Source organism: Euwallacea fornicatus, chromosome 11 (genome assembly GCF_040115645.1).
Source record: "Euwallacea fornicatus isolate EFF26 chromosome 11, ASM4011564v1, whole genome shotgun sequence".
Taxonomy (NCBI): Eukaryota; Metazoa; Arthropoda; class Insecta; order Coleoptera; family Curculionidae; genus Euwallacea; species Euwallacea fornicatus.
In genome coordinates, this window is record NC_089551.1 from 5,105,605 (window position 1) to 5,130,694 (window position 25,090).

General features: G+C 34.3%; 1 protein-coding gene across 3 annotated transcripts in view; it reads left to right on the plus strand.

Moving 5' to 3' along the window:
- LOC136342282 (homeobox protein orthopedia-like) overlaps positions 1-22,495 on the plus strand; it is a 77,658-nt gene extending 55,163 nt beyond the window's left edge. For 2 of the 3 annotated variants that reach the window (XM_066287939.1, XM_066287938.1), the window contains exons 3-5: positions 7,988-8,174; positions 9,562-9,714; positions 17,938-22,495. In XM_066287939.1, coding sequence (XP_066144036.1) covers positions 7,988-8,174; positions 9,562-9,714; positions 17,938-18,227 — 630 coding nt within the window. In that variant the 3' untranslated portion in view covers positions 18,228-22,495. The remainder of the gene's footprint in view (positions 1-7,987; positions 8,175-9,561; positions 9,715-17,937) is intronic. The other variant, XR_010732618.1, reaches the window with a different exon arrangement.
- The last annotated feature ends 2,595 nt before the right edge of the window (positions 22,496-25,090 follow it).

A 25,090-nucleotide genomic window follows, 5' to 3' on the forward strand; every position in this document is an offset into this window, starting at 1 on the left:
AAATTTACCGTTTCCCATTTTATTCACTTTAGGATTTCCCTTCTGTTTGAAAATGCAAACTTCAGATGAGCAGAGTTTTATCTGGCGATTCCTGGAATTGAAGCTCTTTTGTAGTTATGGGATTGATTGAAGCTTGAGGAAAGCCATTTCAGCGTGACTCCACGGCTGCTACATCAGAAATTTCACCTTTACGTACAATTTAGTTGGATCGAATGGTCTATTCTGGATGGAAGCACATGTCTGGAATATTGTACGCGATGCATCCTAAGCGTACGCAAATTTTACGGGATCTTCCTTGGGACGTCATAAGGAAAGTCCAATCAACGTGCGTCCGCAATGGCCTTATTTCGGATAGACTGTGTCTTGCATTGGGAGAAAAAAGTCGGTTTTTCATCACCTGAAAAAAAATGATTAGAGCGATTAGGTTGAAATTTTCGCCATTTCAGGGCCACCAGCGAGTTGCCCGGAGGCAGCTCCTTCGGAAATTTTCACAAAAATGGTGACGTCCGCTAAAAGTTTGCAATTTGCGTAATTTTTCTGAGTAAAACAACTAAAAATGTAACTTCTGCCTCTTGATGTATTCTGGCATTCCGATCCGTTTTCCACATTAAAACCAAAAACCGAACTCCCGCGCATTTCCGAGCGATTTTCTGGCATCTTCAAAGAAAATCCACCGACTCGAAAGGACTAAAATCCTCCTATTATATATTAATTCTTACCTAAATATCGACTAATCCAGAGTGGAGGTGCTAACCAAACCGAAAGATCCACGAACTTTCCCCTTAAACAATGAACCAAATAAATAAAGATCACCATAATCAGGCTGTCCGAAGTTAAAAGACAGCGATTGATACATTGATGGAAGAAAGACCGACATCGAAAGTGTTTTTCATGGATGACGCGTCATCATTCGTGAATTAGGGAAGTAAATCTCTGCGGACCCACTGGAATAAAGTAGCCGGCAGATGCCTGAGGGTTGCGATATAGGGCGCTAATGTTGTTGGATTATTTAGGAGCCCTATATTTCAGAAAGCAATGGATAACTGGTGTCATACGCCACCAGAGGATTAGCGGTGTCCCTTCGCAGCCCGGAGGTTGAGTAAACTAATTTGCGTTCGGACCGTGGTTTGTTTACGTAATCCGTCATTTATTTTCATACTCCTGGTCGTCCTGTATTTTCAGCATTGTGCCCCACTGATTTTGAAAAGTCGCCAGTAGGGAGTTTGTGAACATTGAAAAAATCGGTCACCGATACGTGGTCAATACTTTCATTTGAAAGGTCTTAGTACATCCAATATCAAAGCGGAGTTAGATTCTACTCTGGGGAAACGTCGTCCTTTGTTAACAATTGTTAAATATTGGGCAGCAGAGTTTAAACGCAGTTGTACGAGCTGCCACGGCGAACTCCGCAGTGGTCGGCCTAGCGACACTGCAGATCTGACCACTTCCGAAATTGTGGTGAAAATCCACAAAACTTCACTGGAAGAACGTCGATTAAAATTTCGCGAGTTAACAGACATGATGGACGTTGCAAAAAGTACTGGACATCGCATTTTGACCGAACAATTGGACATGAGAAAGCTGTGCGCAAGATGGACGCCGCGAGGACGTTCAAGGGAGTGTTTGGCAAAGTTTCGCAGCAATAAAGTTCAGTTTTTGGATCGATTCATAACCATGGATGAAACATGAGGCCGTCATTTTACACTTCTGACAAAAGAGCAGTCAAAACAATGGACTCAAAGAGGAGTATCGCTTCCAAGGGAGGCAAAAATCGCCCCATCTGCAGAAAAAATGATGACATCAGGTTTTTTGCAATGCGCATGAGATAATTTTTATTGACAATTTCTCGAAAGGAGAAAAAATAAATGGAGAATATTATACAATAAGAACGTGTGGGTTAAAACTAATTCATATTTAGGGATTCGTTCTTCCGAATAACGCTACAATGCTCGGAAACGTCAATATTTACTTTTGACTGCTGTTTTTTTTTTATCGTAGAATCATGTATACAAAGTGACTCCAAAATAAATTATCATCATCAACTGAATTTTTTCAACTGAAACCACTTATTTTTTGTTTCATTTTTGAATTCTGCATCGAATTCTAAATATGTTTCATCTAACATATTTTATTCCTAAATTCAACAGTTATCGAGAAATTCATGATCGTACATACCAGTGACTCCGCCGTATCCTGTATACAGGGTGTTCGAATTTCGAATGTGAGGAAAATCCCATTTCATGGCTAGATAGGGAAAACCAATATACACGTCAAGAGCTCGATTTTTGAGAACCTATTAATGGCGAGAGCCATATTTCAATATTTCTACAGTTCACGGCGCTAGGGGGCGTTTTTCAAATTTCAGCCATTTTAAAACCTTCTCATAACTCTTTTCTTTAGGATTATAGGATGTATATTGAAGTAAAACAAAAACACTCTAAAGACATTTCTTTTATGTGACTCCAATGACATTATTAGGTTTATTAACAGTAACAACGCACCGTTTTGTCAAGAACCAACATAACTTTTTCATTGTATATGAAAATCACTGTCTGCTACGATTTAAAAAAAAATGTCCACTTTAAACCATTTTCAACTATAATTATTTTCAAAAATAAGCGATATGTTTGTATGTTCTAAAATTTCTCCAATTACATTTAGTTCTCCAATTTCGTTATCTTCATTTAAATTGTTGTGTTGTGGTCTATACTTGTTGAAGCTTCCATAATTTTGTAAATTATTTTTCAATTGTTTAAACAGTCTTCTATCTGGTAAATGTCGCTCGAGATACAGTTGTGGACAAAAGTATGGGATATTTTTTGAACCAAAATTTCCTTGGTGATCATTTTTGCTTTCGTCTTCAAAGTTTGTTGGTAAGGTAAAAGTATGTTCGCAAAATCACCGTACAATATTTGATTTGGGAATGTTGTTTATAAAAAAGTTACTGTTAAAAACAATTTTTTTGTTAGACAAAAACATGGAATACTATGTAGTGTTGCTGTTTGTGAAAGTGTTATCAGTCATTCAGCCCAATTGTGTAACGATTTTATACAAAATATGCCAAAGAAGAAGTATTTTTCGGAATATTTTCGAAATTCAATAGTCCAAATGTCACATGATGACTACAACTAAAAAAACATTGCAAAGAGATTAAAAATCAGCGAAGGTGCCGTCTCTGAAATTTAAAGAAAATTTGGAACTTATGGGGATGTAGAAGATGGTCTGAAATCTGAGCGTCCAAGAAAAACGACTGCCACTACTGACCTACGGATTAAAAAAATATAATCTGCAGATCCTGACAAGTCTTCCAGGATTATAAAGTAAGAAATCACTAACAATAGTGACATCAATATAAGCGATCGCACTGTACGTTGTAGGTTGTGCATAATGGCTTTAGTAGAATGGATTGGAGTAAAGAAGCCCTTAATTTCTAAGAAGAACAGAAGAGCCAGAACTAAATTTTCTCAGGCACATTTGTTTTGGTCACCTTCAAAGTTGAGTAATGTTCTTTTCAGTGATAAAACTAAAGTTAATATTCTTAATTCTGATGGGAAAAGTTGTATTCGTCCACCTGTGGGGACTAGCTTTGATCCCAACTATCAAAAACCAACAGTGAAATATGGTAGTAGCAGCATAATGGTACGAAGATGTTTTTCTCGATCCGGCGCTGGACCATTGGTCGAAATTGAGAGAATTATGGATCGGTTTCAATACAAAGCCATCCCTGAGAATCACATGCTGTCATTTGCTGATGAAGTCATACCTTTACTTTGGCGTTTCCAGCAGGACGACGATCATAAACATTCATTCCGATTAGTAAAAAATTTGCTGAACGATAATAACATCTCCGTGTTAGAATGACCGTCTCACTCGTCAGATCTCATTCCCATTGAACATCTCTGGGAACACTTAAAACGAAAAAATTTGAGACATAAATGTGCCCAATAGGGATGAGTTGTGAAAAGTCCTGCAGGAAAAATAGTTGAAGGTTCCTATTTCCATTTATGAAAAGTTTTGTATTTATTATAATGGATTTTACGATTTATTCCATTCTTTTGTTTAGCATAATTTATTGCTTTTATTTTTTTTATATATGTAGAAATAAACTTATTTGTTTTTGTTTATAATATTGTTAAATATATACTTGGGTTCTCGTATAATATGTTTTTTTTTTAATTGTCAACTATGTCGATGTAAAAATATGATGGATTTAAAATATTCCATACTTTTGTCCACAAATGTAGGTATGGAATTATAATTTACAGACTGTTCGTGAGTTTTCGTTTGACAATATGAAGCACTTTATCATGTCATATTTTTCATAGTTATCTATCATTTTTACTTGAAAGACCGACACCAAATCAACAATAAAAATTAAAAACTTTGTCGCAAAAATTAAACCATATGAAATAAATAATGTTACTTGGACATGCCAAAACCAACTTGAATATAAACACAACAAGTCTAATACTTAAGTTATTTTCGAAAATAACTATAAATATACTTACATAATTGAAAATAGTTTAAAACTGACATTTTTTGACTGTGATTTAAAAAAAAAAAGTTATTTTAGTTTTTACAAAACGGTACGCTCTAGCAAAAAACTAAGCACGCCACTGGAATCACATCTAAAAAGTGCCTTAAAAGTATTTTTGTTTTATTTCAATAGTGTCCTCAACAAAAAAGTTATGAGAAATTCTAAAAATTGCTGAAATTTGGAAAACACTCTCTAGCGCTGTACACTGTAAAAATATCGAAATACCGTGTTCACCATTCATATTTTTTCATAAATTGAGCTCTTGACATGCATACTAATTTTTCCCCATCTAGCCGGGAAATGGGATTTTTCTGTTAAATCACTCCAAATTCGAAAAACTTATACAACCACGAAAAAATTTATTCAAAAATTTTATTAAAAAATTAAATTAAATACTGAGATTATTGACCATTAACACTTATCAACTTGATTTTTGAGAGTTTTTTTTGTAAATCAAGCAATATATTCAATTGTTTATTTATTAAATTTATGATTGTTGGCTTGTCCAGTTCAGTCACATGTAAACTGTGTGAGAATTTTATTGCAAGTAAGTAAATGGCAAGTGCAGTTGTAAAGTTTGAAAGAATGGTGCCTTTAACAGAGAAGCAACAAATAGAAATTTTGATTTTGGTAAAATACGGCGACAGGACCCGAGCACAATCTGAAGTTTGCGAATTGTTTAACAATAAATATCCGGAAAGGCCGATTACACGTTCGGTAGTCAGTAAGATAGAAAAAAGTTTAAAGACTTGGGCCATATAAAAGAAAAATACGAAGCCAACTATAGTACAGTTCCGGAAAACACACACATGAAAGTTGTACTCGATTTACAAGAAAATCCTTACAAATCAACTCGACAAGTAGCTACAGACAAATCAGTATGTAAATCTGCTACTCTAAAATATTTACATAAGCACAAATGGCGCCTATACAAAGTACACTCAGTCCAGGAACTTATTGAAGATGATCTCGACCGCCGATTACAATTCTGCGAAGTAATGATGAATAGATGCAATGTTGACCCGCACTTTTTAAGTAAAATAGTTTTTGCAGACGAAGTAACATTTTGCTTGAAAGGTGCCGAAACAGGCTAAATTTTCGATACTGGACACCAGCAAACCCATACTAGAGCATGGAAAGTCATTCACAATTCCCTCAGAAAATAAACGTATGAACCGAAATTGTGGGCACCTCCATTGTGGGCCCCCTTTTTATCGAAGGAACGCTTATTTCAGAAAATTATTTGCTTCAAAATTACGTAACACTCAGTTTGACTTCACTGTACTCAAATGGTCAGAACGCAAATATACCAGTAGATTCGATATGGTTCCAACAGGACCGAGCGCTGCACACTATTCGCCAACAGTACGAAAATACCTTAACAATATTTTCCCAAATAGATGGATTGGAAGGAGAGGTTTTATCGAATAGCCAGTTAGGTCGCCAGATTTAACCCCATTGGATTTTCAATTATGGACTTATCTGAAATCCAAAGGCTAGTTCAATAAACTACAAAATGTTGAAGAATTGAAGAACAGAATTAAAGCCGAAACACAACAAATCCCACCACAAACGTTGACTGAAGTGTTATGAAAATTCCAAGCCCGGTTGGCCTATTGCCAAAAAGTTAATGATCAACAATTTTAACATTTTATTTACTTTGTTACTCAATTTTTTAAATTAATTTTTTTGTAGTTCTACACTTGATGCGGTCTAGTCATTGATATGTACAATCGTAAATTTCTCAATAATTGTTGAATTTAGGAAATGGATATGTTAGATGAAATATACTTAGAAGTCGATGCAAAATTCAAAAATGAAATAAAATAATAGGTGGTTCCATTTGAAAAAATTCAGTTGATGATGACAACTTATTTTTGGGCCATTCTGTATACATGACTTTACGATTAAAAAAAAACGAAGTAAAAATTAAAAATCAACGTGACCGAGGGTTATTCGAAATAACGAATCGCTGAATTTTAAATGAATTTGTTCCAACCCACGTCTCTTCAGTCTATAAATTTATCGCAGTGCTTGAATGAGGGAATTAAGAAAAAGGGACCGCATTTCGCGAAAAAGAAACTACTATTCATCAAGAGGACTCACCAGTCCACACTTCCGTAATCGCAATGACCAAAATCATTCAACTTGGTTTAAAACCCTTTTCCTCACCCATCTTTTTCGCCAGATTTAGCCCCCTTGGATTATTTTCTATTTCCAGAAAAAAACATTTCTGGGTGGAAAGAGATTTGCGAATAATGAAGGTCCGACGTTGATGTTTATTTTTAAATATTCGAAGCATTTTACTACAAGCAAAACATAGAACATCGCTGGGAAAAGTCTGTCAAACTCGGACCAAACTGTGTTGAGACATAATGTAATATTTTCCAACTTGTTTTCGTTAAGTTTTAGGTCGGATACTTCTGGGACCATCCTCCTAACATTCACCCTTCACTAAGAGCTCGTGCGAAAAGCCTCGTTAACGTTTCACTAACAACTCCATCACCATCTAGAAAACTTACGGAAAATTTAGATAAACGGGAAATAACTAAAATAAAGTGAATAATTGTGAATACGTAATATACTTCGTCTCAATTGATGAGTAATAACAATTTTCTTCGTGACTCATTTCATTACTCCAAAAGGTTGATTTAAAGTGATTGGTCTTTGAGCATTCTACTTAATTTAACCTGTCATTTTTATTATTATATTATTCTTGGTTGGTTGGTGATCATTCTAAGTGGTACTTGTCAGTGCTTGGTTGGTTGTATGTGTCCAAGGTTGACCTTGTGTTCAAGCACACGTAACGAATTGTTGTCCATGTCATGACCGCACGGCGGTTTTGGTTTATTAAAATATACATATTTTCTATGATTTTACGGTTTCATCACCATGGTCCCTAGAAAATGATGCAAAGATCGTTTCAGCTTATTGTTGTATTCTTATGGAACCAAGTTTTACGCAAACGTATCAATAAACAGAAATATATCGAAATGTAAAAATAGGGAGAAATAGAGAGATAAAAAGAGAGAAAGAGAGAGAAAGAAAGAGAAAGAAAGAGAGAGACAAAATAAGCAATTAAGAAATATTTTCCTTTGTTATGATATAAACTAAAAATGGCAAATATAATGGTTGTTTCTGACAGTGTCCTTAGAATCGACGTGCCTGCATCTAGGAGAGTAATAACTCTTTAGCTCTAACCATTGAAAAACTCTTAGTAATAATTCCATCGAGAATGCATATGCATAATTCAGATTCATCAATAATTCATTTACAAAAAGGGGGTAAAATGAGTTTGCGGTGCTTCACTCACCAGCTGGCCGCAGCGGAGCTGGCCTGCGGCTTTCACTATTTATGCTCAGCGCCCCCTTTTTTTTCTGGTAACATACTCCACTATTATACCCATTTTTTCCGATAAAACTAGTAGAATTGGTCGTTTTTTCCCAACAGGTCTGGTTCCAAAACAGGCGTGCCAAATGGAAAAAGAGGAAGAAGACCACCAACGTTTTCAGAACACCAGGAGCTCTCCTTCCATCCCATGGTCTGCCACCGTTCGGTGCAATGGGCGAGAATCTTTGTGGTACCTCGATGTTCAGGACGTCAGACTCCACGTGGGGTGTTGCAGGAATGGCAACAGGTACAGACTTCTATTTTATTTTATGATCCACTTATACGTGTGATCTGCAGAGCTTTAACAAGAAAACACCAAATATTTATATTTATAGAAAAATTACAATATTGTGTGGGTATAAACAATAATTAACGTGACCACAGGTCGTTAAAGCAATAAAATAATTCTAAACTTATTCAAGTGTAAATTCACCACTTTCGATTTCGATTTTGAATGAAAATTGAATAGTACATACAACGTACGTCGAGTACCACGCTAAATAGATAAATTTCCAATTCATTAGTAAAGAACACCACGATAATAGGACAATAATTCCCAATTAGAATCTTTATTTTAACAGTACTAATTAATCCGTAAATAGGCATACCTAACTAAATGATTTAGTAGCTTTTATTAACTATAAAACGTTCATACCTGACGAGAATTCGGAATGTAGTGAATTTACTAGAATTCCCTAAGAATAATTCAAATTCTTAAAGTAGCGATTGTTTATATGTATTATCATTTTTTAAGTTCTATACGGTTATGACCATTTTACGAATGAGGAATCTACAAATTTATAAAACTGAGATCCAGAAACCACAACTAATTTTTCGCAGCGACGTCAACTTAATTTTTGACAATATTTTCCTCCAGTAAAAATTATTTTTCAGAAATTTTCGATTTCAATAGAATAATGTAAGATAATCCTTCGCAGGGCTCTTGGCGCATCCATTGCCAATTCGTCCCTTTGCTCCTCAGTTACCAAACTTGAATTCGTGCCCTAACGTGAACTAATTAATTACTCACCTAACAAGTGTGGAAAGTGACACTATATCGCACGCTGATTTTCGTTCGCGTCAGCAATGAAGTGCGTTAAGGACGCGTGGCATATGAATCTAAATGCGGGAAAACTTTTGCTCGCACATGTACGGTAACGTGTTGCTTTCGGCTTGCAAACGTGTGCGTTAAACCCACTGTGCGATACGCTCGTAGGAAAACCATTTTTCAATCCAGTGATGACATTCACAGATTCCTCGGTTTCCTGGTAAGGTGAACAAATGGGAATTTTTCAATAGGCGGCCGTATTCTTCGACGATGTAATCCACGAAATTCGCTTTCCAAATACAATTCATGAAACGAAAATGGAATTGTAATTTTTCACAACTTTGCACCAGGACAATTCAAACTGAAAAAAACACTGAACATAATTTGCATTCGTGCAAACTTCCTAAGATTTATCGATAATGTTCGTTGCACTTATTACATGACTCCTGATAACGTAACTGATTTTAAAAAACACTATTGTTGATCATATCATATATTAATACTATATATTGTCACAGGCTTATGAAATTCATAAGTCTGTAACAATGACCGATATATTCATTGACCAGATTGCAAATGATCTTAGGTCTATCCCAACTTGGCCAAGGGACAGTCGCCATGGGCAGCTTCGGCCAAACCTTAGGGCAGCTTAATCAAACCACTAGTTTAGGTTCAACTTTGCCTATAAGTTCAACAGCCAGCACTGTATACCAAGCTCATTATGGACTTAATTCTTTAGGTAAGTGTATGTTTGCCATTTTAAGTAAACTGTTTCACGAAATGCACTGCTTGGTATAGTAAAAAAGAGACCGTGTATTCTACGAGGATAGCCTCAGAAGTATTCGACGTGAACTAACCTGAACTAACCGGAACTAACCTTAAAAAGCAAATGTCTAAGGTTTTTCTGTGTGTTTTGGAAGCTTTTTTAATGAAAGCTTTTAGAGATTTTATGAACATAGGAAAAACTGCCCATCAGTTCGTGATTCAATACTTTCGTTTGAAAGGTCTTAGCCCATCCACCATGAAGACGGAGCTAGATTCTACTCCGGAAGAATTTGACCATTCGTTAATAACTACGAAATATGGGGTGGCAGGGTATAAACGCGGTCGCACGAGCTGTCAAGACGAACTACACTGTGGTTGATCTAATGAGGTGATAACGTCATTTCTTCGCGACTCACGTTGGATAACTTTTGTTGATTATCTTCCCAAAGTAAACACAAGAAATTCAGAATATTACATCGATTTATTGCAGCGTTTGAGTAATGAAATTAGGAAAACACGACCAGATGTGCGAAAAAGAAAGTCTTGTTTCATCAAGACAACGTGCCAGTTCACACTTGTTTCCTCACCCACCCTATTCGCCAGATTTAGCGCCCTCAGATTATTTTCTATTTCCAAACTTGAAAAAATGGCTCGGTAGAATGAAATTTGTCACTAATGAAGGTCCTAGATTGATGTCCATTTTGAAACATTCGATGCCTCTTACTATAAACAGGATATAGAATATCGCTGGGAAAAATATGTCAATCTCAAACGAGACTATGTTGAAAAGGAATGTTATATTTTCTATTTTTCTTTTCCTTAAGTGTTAGGCCGGGTACTTCTAGGACTATCCTCGTAAGTAGACTCCCTGTAGAAAGTCGTGCTCTACAACAAGTTTTTGAATGCGTGATTGTAGGTAAACTGTGTTGGTCAAGCGAGTCTATGTATACATAAAAATAAGATCATAGCAAACAGGTTAATGGTAAAATCAGTTTGTAGTACCAATTAGAGCCCATGAGGTTGGTGTATTTCAGTAGCGAACCACGCAGTTGTGTCTAATCACTGCTAATTACTCGTTTTATGTACCCTACCCAGCCTCCCATATCTGTGAAATAATACATAAGCTTGTTACTTCTGACCTGAAGTGTTAAAATTCAAATCCTTACAACCGGTTTCTGTTAATGAGAATCTATAGACTGGAATCTTTGTCTGTTCTTTGGCCTAACGATGTGTGATATGCGAAATGCTACAAGTTGCTAAAGGTATTTGTGGTGTCTGACACATCTATAAAATCATCTACAGAATCAACAATCACCATTATACAATGTACTAAAGAAATTAAAGTACCTACAGGATACATATTGGCGGTTAATAAATTTCCGTCCGCTGAGTATTACCGACTTACTTTTATTATACAAAATCATGCATTAATGACCAGCGTTAATTTATGATTTTTCATTAATGCATAACTTTAAACGAACGGGGATCGGTTTGATTTCGACCATGGCTCGTTACATCAATAGGAACATATCGAAAATTTCTGGCACTTGCGAAGGTTTTAATATTTTATATAGGGATTTTGAATTTGGGACTGAAGTACACATGTAGTATGGTCAAAACGCAAGCAAAGCGTCTTTTATACTTAAAATAGGAACGCACCTTACTTTCAAAATTTATTTCAATAAAGTATTAATAAAGCCTTCCTTATCGATTGTCAAAATAGCCTCGATTATTAACCTCCTTCAGGAATAAACTTATTCGTCAAATAATTATTCCTCTTGTACAATGGGCATAAATCATATTATATGATGATGGGTAGAGAAACCTGGACAAAAATCAAAGAGTTCAGTACTAATATCAGGAATAGGTAACTCACAGGAGAAAAATTATTATTTATGCTGAAATAGAGATTGGTTATTCCTTCTAATCGTATTTACATCTTTTATATTATCCCATAACTTTCCTCTGCTGGTAAGTACGATTTATATATTCATGACTAAAAAAGTACCAAAAAAAATCTATTGGGTTTAAGTCGGGACTTCCCGGAGGCCGTAGATATTCATTACCCCGAACAATTCGTCGGTGTGGCAAATTCGTGTTCACGAACTTGCTTACATGTATGGGGTACTGAGCAGGAATATGATCTTGCATAAATTATAAACATTGTCTTAAGGCTAGAGGAACAGCCTCCAAAACTCGAGGTAAGTAATTTCTCAAGAAGCTTAAGTACCATTCCTCATTAAAGTTTGCCGGAAATTCAACTGACCTCAAAATCATATCGTCTAAAATCCTATAGCAGAGATTAATTGAAAATTTGTGCGACACACATTGAAAGCCACATTCTCTCATTAAATGAGGATTTCCTGTGTCCTGGGTTGATAATCCCTTGACATCAAAGTTCGAAGAAGCGTAAAATTGTATAAAAACAGCTTCCGTAGAAGTCTAGAATTACATCATTTGCTGATCTCTGTCGCCTCAGGTACACGTTTGATGCTACTTTGGGATCTTCCAATATTCGAAAATTCCCTGTCCCACAAGGCAAAAAATTGGTCTGGTTGAATGGTTTTGAACGAAATGAACCACTCTCGCGAAATGTGTCGTAAAATCGTTTGAAAGTTTAATGATCTGGTTCTTCATTATTAGATGAAGCTCCAGATATCTTTCAACAGCATGGCGATTTCTAAAATTTGTTTGCTTATAAGCACAAACCATATTTCCCATATCAATATTAGTGGATTCATTATGTCGAGGCAGTCGTGAAAGTATAACACGATTTACTTATCGCATTAATAAAACAAGCTGTTTGTCGGTTATTACATCTCATGAGCTAAGTCGTAATGCAAGTAGCCGAGGAATTGATGGTACTCAGAAATCCTTAACAGTCCATTGACGAAAATATCTAGAAAACGGTTAGAGATTTGAGTTTATTTGCGGACTACCTTTCTGATATAATAAAACCGAGAATATCAGAATTCTTAAACATATTAGATCTACTAGGATTGGCATAAAAATTAAGTCGAATTTTTGTACCTCGATATAACATAAGTGGCTACCGACTAGTTTGGAACTGGATATTTGGATCAGGGATTTTAAATTAATGTGTCGGGTCAAAAACCCCCGTATAAGCAGTGTCAAGTATGTGAATAAAATACTGTAAGATATACAGTGTGTTTCAGAACTATGGGATCAAATTTCTAGAAATTCTTGAATGCACCATTAGAAAACGCCTGAGTACAAAAACCTGTGTCCGCAAATTTCCCCCTAAGATGCTAAAGCCTTATAATGTTTAAGACAAAAATGTGTTTTATCGAGTTTTAGTACGTGTTATTATAATTTGTTTGTACAAACTAACACTACAGTAATTTTTCAAAATGTCATCCTTGAACTTCATCACACCTGTTTAAACGACGCACATGGTTTCTGTAGACTTGGCTAAAAATTTGATCATTGTTTTAAATGACTTCAAATGCCGTAGTGATTTGTGCAATCACGTGTTCTGTTTCCACTAGCGTTTCAAAGACAAGCGACTTTACATGTCCCCATAGAAAGAAATCTGAATGTGTCGGATCGGGTGATTTAGGAGGCCGCAGAATTGCACCACCTCTGCCGATCCAAAATTGTCCGAATTGACGATCCAAATCTCACGGGCTTCAAGAGAAAAGTGTACAGGGGCACCATCATGTTGCAATCACGTTTGCTCCCGAACGTTAATGGGACGTTTTTAAGAATTTCCGGCAGGACGTCTTGTAGAAAACATCTGCTAGTGAGAAAACTGGACTTTGAGGTGATAATCACCTGGATGCAAACCTTGGACTTTTTGTAAATGGTATGAATAAAGTTGTTGCCCTTGTCTTCTTCGCCCAACAGAAACCTGAGTTGCACTCATACCCTGTGCAAGTTGACGAGTACTAGACGAAGGTTCATCTTCAACTCTGTAAAGACGCGTTCTCAAAGCAGACCGTTGTTATTGTTCTTTCTGTATCAGTATCGTGCATGTAAGCTTTCAAACTGCCAATCTTATTCGGTCGTCGATGATTTACAATAAATTTTTATATACAGGACGTTCGCTTTCAGGATAGCGTCTTTGATCAAAGCGTGTAGTAACTTTTGCTTTGTAATTTGTTGCTTCATGTGCCAGATTCATACAGTGAGTCACATTCAAAATAGCGCACTTATTTATATTATATGCATTTTTATTGAAATCGTAAACTTTTAAATTAACAATGCTTATTTTCATAACTATTGATAATTTTTTTATTGTGTTTTTAATAATATTAATTAAATAGATAATTATCGAGTTATAATACCATAGATATAAAAACACATGTTACCGCTCGCTGTTGTTAACTCTCAGTCAAAATCCTGCAGTTGATCTGTTCGGTGATTAAGTTATGGATAGTTTGGTTGTACTTACAGATTTAATTAGATTAGGTTATTACGTGCCAATTGTTGAAAATGTTGTTCAAAATTTGTTCAAAAATTCTAAATAATGAGTGGAAAAGAGCAAACGACCATCGAAAAAGCTTGTAATTTTTCATTATAATCAAGGAAAAAGTCAAAGAAAAATTGCCGACATACTTAACAAGAACAATACTACTAGTTAGTTAATAATAGAACAGTATGAAAAGTTTAATCGCAGATCCGATACGTCCCGAGTCAGCCATAAAAAGAAGTTACCAGCGCAAGATGAGCGTTGAATATTGAGATAAGTTAAATATAATCCAAAAATTAGTGCCCCTAAATTTGCAACTAATATTGAAATTAATTTAAACAATGAGATAAGTGCGAAAACTCTTTGCAGAGCTTTACGAAAAAATGGCTATAATGGCCGAATAGTAAGAAAGAAGCCTTATTTTTGTGAGAAAAATCGAAAGCTACGTTTAGAATTCGTTAAAAAGTATACGCATAAAGACTATGAGTTTTGGAAACACTTCATCTTTACCGACGAAAACAAATTTAAAGTATTTGGATCGGATGATAAAGTTATGGTATGGAGAAAGATCAAGGAAAAGTTGAAAAAGAAATATCTTCGCTCAACGGTCAAATATGAGGGCTGATCGCCATTGGTTAAGAGTTATATAGGTGCTTCAGATGTTGGCAAACTCCGTTTTATAGAGGGAAATATTGATGAATTCGAGCACTCGAACATTTTGAAACAAAATTTAAAACTAAGTGCTGAAAAATTAGGAATACCAGAAACATTTCACTTTTATCAAGACCCGAAGCACAGTGCTTATATTGTTAAAGAGTGGTGGTTATATAATTTCTTACATGCCATAAAAGCACATCCACAGTCTCCCGACTCAAACGTCATAGAAAATGTATGGAATGAACTGGATCGCCAAGTTCGCAAAAATTTAGAATGCCAATAGAAATAACTTGAAGAAAGCTCTAGAAGAAGAGAGGGCTAAAATTGATACAAGCTTTACAAAGAAATTTGTTAGGTCGATACCTAATAGGGTAAAATCTGTTGAAAGTAATAAGGGTTGCCCAATAAAATATTAATGCAAATATTAAATGACAAAAATTACCAATTTTTAATGTTCTACAGTACACGATTTTCAGTGCGATTATTTTTTGACACAAGTTCATGAAATATTCAATTTTTGAATTTCCCTAATTTTGCTTCATAAAATATTCATAGAGTTGTTTAATTAGAGATTTATCTGAAATCTAGTAATAAAAAAGTTAAAGGTATTTCGCATTTTATTGCTTTAATCCATTAGAGTTCTTATACCGATAGAGTGCACGATTTTAAATGAGACTCACTATTTGCGCCAGTCGTTGGTTGGTGCACCTCCATAAAGACCGATTATTTCGCGAACTTTTTAAATATTGCAAAATTTATGAGTGAATGTTTCAGACTAACGATCAAGAATTCCTGTTATCAGTCTTGGCTAAGTCAAACATTTAGCAAAAAGTGCTTAACAGGTGTTCAAGTTTAAAGCCGAAAATTTCAGTAATTTCTGTATGGTAATTGTGTACCAAAAAATTAAAGTGAAACGTACGAAAACTCGGTAAAACATAATTTTGCACATATAGTCGTGAGATTAATTATTCCAGAGTTATTCACTAAAAATCCTTTATAGCACACACTAAATGTTGCGCTAGACTGAAAATGAGCCTATATGGAATTAAACTATTCAGTTTTTATTAAATTAGCGGTGAAATAATTCTCAATAATTATAAAAGTTGCTCAAAAATAATAATGACTTCAAAGTCTAAGACGAGAAAAATTATTCGTCCACTATGCAGAAGCAACAAAACATTTACTCTTTACTTTTTTTTGAAATTCTTCAAGATAATTTAAACGTACTATTTAGAATATCAGATTATTCTTGACTGTTTTCATAAACATGCTGGTTAGTGCAAGTTCCTTATGAAAATGGGCTGTAAATTTACTTAAGTTTCTTCTTACATAGATGGGTTGATTAGGAAATTAAATACCCAAGGGCAATCCCAACGGACAATAGCCAAAATTGTTGGAAGGAGCAGATCAACAGATCAGTCCATCATAAAAAATATAAAACAAGAACAGCCCAAATATTGCCAAGAGAAAGAAAATCTCTCTTTAACGAACGCATGAAACGGGAAATTATCAGGGAAGTGTATATCAATCCAAATATTACTGCAACAGATTTGGCAAAAAGTGTTAAAAGTGATCATGGAAAAGTTGTACATTTTACTACAATAACAAAATTGTTGAACAAGAACGGTTTGAGGGCATGAGTAGCTAAGAAGGAACTATTTGTTAGTAAAGTGAATAGAAAGAAGCGTCTTGACTTTGCTCAACAATATTTTAATAAGGATCATTGAATTTTGCAAAAACGTTATTTTCAAGGATGAAACTAAAATTTAATTATTTGGAAAATCAAAAAAAGTTTTAATATAGAGAAAACAAGAGGAGGCGTATAAACTAAAACATTTAAGTCGAACGGTAACACATGGAGGTGATTCAGTTCTCATTTGGGAATGTCACATGTCTTGGTATGGTATGGGTCGACGTCATTTTATTGATAGAATTATGGACAGCTTTGTCTCCTAAGTAGGCAAAGCTGACAGACATTCTTAAGAACACTTTACAAGACAGTGCAAATAATATGGTAATTTTAAATAAATATGTTTTATAAAAAGAAAATGACCTTAAGCATACAGCGCATATTGTTAAAAAATGGGTATTCTATAATAAACTAAAAGCATTGAAAATGCCGCCTCAGTCACCAGACATAAACCTTATTGAATATTTATGACCAAAATTGAAAGAAAAGGTAAAGAAACGTCAAATGTTCAGTAAGGAACGATTGAAATCTTAGTGTCAAGAGGAATTGGTCAAAATAGACATTAATTTTATAAAAAAAGCTTGTTGAATCAATGCCTAAAGGGCTGAGGAAAATTTGAAAATCGAAAGCATTATCTACAAAATGTTAAATTAAGACATTTCTCATCAAAATTTAAGTGGACGAATAATTTTGTTCGGTTTAGATTTTAAAACCGTTGTTTTCAAGCAATTTTTATAATTATTGAAAATTATTTCGTTGCTAATTTAAGAAAAATTGAAAAGTTTAATTGCACCTAAGCTAATTTTCAGTCAAGCGCAACACTTAGTGTGTGTAACAATCTATTTTTAGAAAATAACTCTGGTGGACGAATAATTAATTTCGCGACTGTAACTGTCTTAAAGCATCACAAGATCATAACGCCTCAGGGACATTTGCGGACATGAGTCCTTACACTCGAATGTCGGCTATAGTTGCACTGAATAATTCCTAGGAGTTAGATCCCATAGCTCTGAAACACCCTGTATTCTCACTTTGGAGATTTAAAAAACAAAGTTGCAATGGCACCCAGTAGAATGAAAACGAGCAACTTTTGTGCGAACCGAGCTCTGCCGAATCGCTCTATTTTTTACCCTTCAGAACTTAGTCTTTTGCCCCACCGATCCTGGGACGCTGTAAAAATATATACACGAGGAAAATGATTTTCTTTTGGACTGAGGACTTCCCGTATTGCTTCCAGTAAGTTTCGCAGCCACAGTTCTAACAAAAGAGCGCCTGACGCGTGGTTAAAAGTCTCATAAGTAAAATCTTGCGCTGGAAAACGCACTGCACCTACATCCAATAGTGTCCGTACTCATCTACTTATTTTTACCGAAAGAACATCTAAAATTTTGTTTACAGAATTGATTTATGCATTGCAGGTGATAGCATGATGACGTACTGTAATAACGGAGGCGGCAGCAGCGGGGGAACTGCAGGAGGCGGAGGAGGGGGCGACGGTTCTCCACCCCCACAGATGCCGCCGTGTTCGAACGCCGTCACTCCACCGGTGTCATCAGGCACCTCCCCCAGCGGAGGGGAGCAAGATGAGGATGTATGGCGTGGCCACAGCATCGCTGCGCTTCGACGTCGAGCTTCGGAACTTAATGCTACTATCCCTTCTTACCTACAAATCAACTATGACACACACAATAATGCATCCGTTTATTAAATTTTAGTACTAAAGGATTTTTTAAATGGTAAACTGATAATATTTAATAATACAGAGGCACAGGATATTCAAGCTTGAAACTCCCGCATCAGGTTCTACTGGCGTTGAGCTTTAGGAGGTACCGTCGCTCTTGTCTAGCAAGACAAGGTGTTATGTGAGAAGTAATTCGTGACGTAGTTTTCTATTTGTTGTTAATGTTTGTATATTGTTTCGAAGATAACGATGGTATGTTGTGAATATTGTAGGTGTTATATGTGAAAACCGCGTTCGTCAGCAAATAGTTTCAGTGTATGGAACCTCAGAATCAATGCAGCAGTCGCCAGTATCTACGCCAGTTTTTTAGTACCCACTAATTTTTATGGTGTTTTAACTATAGATTGAAGCCTAGCTTAGCACAAAGAATAAACAAAATGTTTGACAATAAATCTTGCTTCTTACCGCAATAACTGTTTTGAAGCTTGAGCAGAGCGTACTTCAGGCAAGCTGCGTACGTATTAATATAAACAAATTATAAATAGGTCCTACTACTTACACATACAACGCAGGCATACCTCAATACTTCAATAACCACCCACTAAGCACATTTTGGGGAAAAACGTTAAAATAATGTTTTTTCTTTGAGTACGCATGGTTAGTAACGCAAAATTCACTTCATTTTATTATCAGTATTTTAAATCGTTTCTCGGCTGGATATGACCAAACTCTCTCAAACCTAAAATATCGCATTACTGCTATTTGGTCCTATCGATTTTTCCGGGGTATTTGTATTTCCCTTTTTGTAGTATTTTTTTATATTACGAGGCGAAAGATTTCTCCATGGAACATAAGAAACATATGAAAGCAATTTGTTTTTCGAAACCCGCGAATCTGCTAACAACGAGGGAAGTTTTATTGATTCGAACAGGTTTTTACTCATTCTAACTTCAGGAAAGTGTTTTTAAGACAAGTCGAGGGGGGTTATCGAATAACCAAACGTTCGTGTCTGTTAGCACATCGTAAAAGATGAGATGATAAATTATGATAAAGTGTCAATAACTTTTTAATAATTTGATAAAATAAATCCAGGAAAAAACATAAATTTGCCTAAGAAAGTCGCTTCTCCTCAATGTTTTCAAAATTAATCAAAACAAAAAAAACTTAAACTGTATATTACCGAGTGCCCCTTTAGACACTTTTTTTTGTAACTTTTCAAATGATTAAGACGTGGTGAAATTTTCGCGCTAACTTATATTTAAAAGTGGAAAAGGGGAAATATGTGCTGCCATCTAAACATCGCCGCAGCAATTGCAGACTAAACGCGGTAGATATCGGTAAGTTACACTTACTCGATTTCAGTAAATTCTAATCAATGCCGCCATTAATGTTACTGCTTAAGAGAAGGTGGCGCTACAGATTTCACTTGCCATTTGCCATGAAAGGACCCTCACTCACCACACCATCCCACGATAACATTATTTTACTTTTTACAGCTTAACATGGAGAATTGCTTAAAAGGGACCTCAGTAAGTGTAAACTAAAAAATATATCAGGTTGATTTAGTAAATTGGGGAATTGCGCGTTTAGGAGGATTTAATGTAAAAGTGAATAGTTTTATTAATCAAAGTCGATGACTAAACGGGTGTCATTTCGTAACAAGTGACATAATGAAACAGGTACTTTCATTTATGAATCTAGTTCACAAAGAGGAACAGTAACAAAAGTGGTTACTGGAGTGATGCAAGGTGCAAATTAAATAAATGATAATTTCCGGCCCTTTCTTCTGCCCTGCTAATTGTGCAGCAGAATTAAATTCGATGTACCTCGTCGCATATGTCGAAAAGTCGATTTGCTTGTCCTTCGGTCGCGCATTGCACAAAATAATGCATTTTATCATTGTTTACATAAATTGATATTTTAAGGAAGTTTTAACTAACGTGAACCATCCTTCAGGGAGACGTGGTATACTTCTGATGATAAAAAATTTCTGAATTCTAGGAATATATGTACCTAGTTTTCGAAGTACTATGACGAATCCCTATCTTTAACAATGAGACACATGCAGAGTGATCCACGTGATAGTTCACCACCTTATCTTTAAAATCGTAAGCTATTGAAAAAAAATCTTATAAAAGTAATTCCGTTTTTCATGAATTTTTAGTTTTTAATATTTTGGATGTTACAAATTGGTTCAGGAAGTTGCGGCATGACAAAAACACATTTTTACAATAAAATACCCTGACTGGATACTAATTCTGCTGATAATTATAACAATTTTTTGTTATTACAAAATATTAATTTTTTTTAGCAGTTTTGGATTTAATTTAGCTTAAAGATCGAAGGAAAAATAAGCTTCTGAAAATTCTCAATAAATTTCTAAAGTAACAAATTAATATTTTGAAAACTCGTCCTGTTAAAAACAAAAGGTGATTCTACTAGACAACACTTTTAATTTTCGACGAATTTTATACGGAGTGCGATGAAAATATCCAAACTTTTCACATCCGGCATAACATTTTCCGAAAATTGAAAGTATACTTTAGTAGAATCACTGTTTTTTTTTAACAAAGGTCAAACGATTCAACTAAATCTTTTTTTTTTTAATTTAATGAACTTAAAAATTTCAAAAAATTTTACATATTTTGTAATAACAAAAATCACTTATAATTACAATCAGAATTAATATCCTTAAAAAACTATTAAGGTATTCCTTTTAAAAATGTATTTTTGTCAGGCCACGGTTTTCATAACCACCTTGCAATTCGAAAAAATTAAGAAAATCACATTCATGAAAAACTGAATACATTTTATATTAAACTTCTTTTTCCAGACCTTACAGTTTCTCAAATAAGGTAGTGGATCATTTTACGTGGACCAACCTGTGCATAAATAAGAAGTGTATCAGAACATTTCTAGTCAAAAATGCTTTAAAACAGTTTTGGCTTACTGTATGAATGTTGTATTGAAAAAAAGCGGACTGTGAACGATAAAGAGAGATGGAGAAATAATCCAAAAATTAATCGCATAAACTCAAAAATATTTATATAGGAATACTTTACACAATTAATACACAAACCAAGTACAGAAATGACTGTAAATGTGTGAAGTAAAAAGTGATATAAATGCAGAGGAAATCAATCGATTTTGGATATACAAGCTTTGTCAAAAAACCCGTAACGATAAAGTATCTGTTAAACCAGTTAACCGAAAAAATATATATTTGGGGGTTTTCTTAACTTAAGTCATATAAAAATCGAATTTCCACCGTTGTTTACACAAATCAACCTCATTTTCTGAAGGGAACTAGAATAGATATTGATGTTTTTTTCTCAAAATATAATTAAAATTTTAGGACAGAAAAAGGTTTGAAGTGACCATTTTCTGGGCTCTCGCTGTACAAACTTAGCTATGGAAGCACAAGCCAAGAAGGTCCTGGATGCAAAATAAAACTTTTCTTTAAATAGGTTTAACAGATTTGACTGTTCCGACTCTGTAGAAAGATGCTGTATACTTTACTAGGAAAATAAATAATAATAAAAAATTATAAGTAGATAAATCAGTTAACTTAATCTAGTTCTTGGTTTGCTGTATTGATTCTATATTTTCGGGTACGTATTTTTTTACGAACTATTTTCTGCGTAATTCTCAAACTCAATCAAAAATAAAAATCACGAAAAGTTAATTTCTCGTTAGCAATCAACACCTAGTATAAATATTATTTATAACATAAAAATGGTGTGTATATACGTGTAAATATTTAAATGGTGATTGTCAATAAAACTGAATAGAATGTCTTGTTCTTAAATGTATAAAAATATAATAATAATAACTCAAATTTTATTGAAGTCTGTGTAGTAAGTTAGTCGGGCTATACTGAGTAGCATTTGTTATTCATCTACTTCTATCTGCTATGACCCATTTATAAATATTTATTAGTGTATTTTACACAAAATATAAATTTTGCAACTTGATGTTTTAAAACTTCAATGCCCTAATAAATACCATTACTAAAAGACTTGCTGTGCATTCGTTTCGAGGATTTCGAGGTAGATTTACTCTATAACACTGTTGTATACGTATTCATTTATACCTACCATATTGGTTAGAGGTATGAAAAAGTATACATTCGTTTAACGTGAATGTGCTCTTTATAACGTATACGATCAATTTAGTTTGTACAAATATATTGCAACGATAGCGTGTAGATCATGATAGCCATAGACTTGTATGTATTTTATTATAAAATAGAATTATTATTGTATGAAGAGTGTTCTTTTAAACAGGCATATGGTAACAAGTAAATAAAGTCTTTATAATATCAAGTAGTTTTGTGTTTACACCGGAACTAAGCTTAATTCGAGGACCAAAAATGTTAGAATTTGGGTGTAATTCTAAAGTGAAGGTCATCCATGGATTAAAAATATTTTCACAAAATCATCACTTCTAGTTATACTGGAAATAAATGTCAACTAACTTCTTTTAAGTAGAACATCCTGTATATCATATCAACTTTCGATTCTGTGGAAAATTATGAGTATTTTTCATGCATAATGTTCTATACCTGGATTTTACGGTTTTTAAGATATTTTTAATTTTTCAAAAAAATGGCAGTTGCAGTCATTAACGTATTGTCCAATAATTCGCAAATGGCCTTGTATGTAGTAGAAATTTTGCGCTGTTGCACCGCCCTTTGGATAGAGAGTTAAATCATAGTTTTTCATTCAGGGTGTTTAAAAAGATAGCTCAAAAGCGTCATTCAAATATTGTAAAAAAGTCATTTTTTTTTTAATAGGAACCCCTTATTTGTTCAACGAATATGCAGGGTGTTCAGATATCCCATGTACAACGCTCTATCAGATATAGTACAACTCATAAGTCCATTTAATTAAACTTGTCTTAATACAAAGTTGACAATGACGGAGATACAGGGTGTCAAAGTTGAAAAAAGAATTCCGATTTTTTTTAATATCTTTAGATTTCCTCGAGCTAATTTTACGAAATTTCGTATTAGGTGGTTTTTTGGGATTAGACATTCAAATATGTACACGATTTTGTTGTAAGTTCTAACGGGCGTCACAAGCGACCTTTAGGATACTTTTAAACCGTCAAAACTTTTTTTTTCTGTTACGATGTGGGAATTTTGGGTAGAAGAATCTTTTGCCTTATCTTTTTGCTTAAAAAAGGTATACTTGTTAAATGTCGCTAATGGTTAAAAATTTATTTACAATTTTATTCATAGATGCAATTTTAAATTTATAGCATTTTATGACATTCTCTGCATAACTTCTGGCTTATTTCTCACATCGTCAACTACATGGAAAATTCCATTATGTAACTCTTGAATATCATTAACTGGTATCGAATAAACTGTTAATTTGAAAAAACCCAACAAAAAAAATCATATGGCGTCAAATCGGGAGATCGTGGGGGCCATTGCACTGGAGCATCATTTTTCCCTTTCGATTCATCGCCCAGGAAATACATTATTTAAATATTAACTAACATTGAAAGTATAATGTGAAGTCGTCCCATCTTGCACGAACCACATGCCGTCACAAATTAATAATGGTATGTTCTCCAACAAGTCCGGTAAAGTCTCTTGAAAAAAGAGCAAATAACTTTGTCCATTTAATCGATTAAGCGTCACAACAGGCCCGAGATTAATATTTCCAATTATTCCGATCCATACATTAACTTTGAATGTATGTTGATGATGAGCTACTTTGAGACGTGTAGATTTTCATCACTATAAACATTTTCATTGTGAACATTGGTGATGCTGGATCTAGTAAAGCAAGCTACGTCGGTGAAGAGAATTTTTTTACTGAAATTCGGATTATTCACCTGTTGATTTTGAATAAAATAACAAAAATCTAAATGATTTCCAAGATTCATCGGTAAAAGATCTTGTACTTTTTGGATATGAGAAGAGTATAATAATTGTTCTTTAATTCGTTAATTATACTTTTGGGAACTGTTAAGGTGTTTTATAGACGCCTGGTACTAATTCTCGGGTTTTCTTTGATTCTATTTAAAATAGCTTCTTCATTATCTATCGTTCTAGTTGTCCGGATTCAACCCCCGTCAATTTGTCTCAGTTGAAAACTTTTATTTTCAAAAAATTTTCTTTCAATATTTGGAAACGTTTGGTAATTGGGAGTTTGAAAATTTGGAAATTTTTCATTGTAACATCGAACACTTTCCCGGCCGTTTTTACTGCAAAATCCAATAGCGTTTCAACTTGCTCACTATAGGTGTAAGTATTCATTGTGAAAAAGCAATAGTTATTGACTAAATAAAACTTCAGTATTCAAATAACGTCAAAAAGCATCTAACACGTGCAGTGTTATTTTAATTTGTTTACTTAAGGGTCTTCATAGAAACAACAAAAGATCCAAATTACAATACAAATTAAATGGTGAGCACCTTCAGCATTTGTTATGACATTTTTGTAATAAAATACTTGAATTAAAAATTTCACCTCTTAATAAAATTGCAAATATATTTTGAACAGTTGATTTTAGCGACATTTAACTAAGTAAACCTTTTTTAAGCAAAAAAATAGAGCAAAAGAGTTTTCTACTTGAAATTGACATACACCGTGGCAGAAAAAAGTTTTGATGGTTCAAAAGTGTCCTAATAGTCGCTTGTGGCTTCCTCTAGAAGATCAAACAAAGTCATTTACAAATTTGAATTTCTCGTACCAAGAAAACCCAAATAGAAAAATTTCGTGAAATTAGCTCGAAGAAGTCGAAAGTTATTAAAGAAAATGGGATTTATTTTTTTATCTTTGACACTTTGTAGCTCCCTTATTATCAACTTTTGTACTAAAGCAAGTTTAGTTATATTGACTTATTATGAGTTGTATTATATCAGGTAGAATGTTC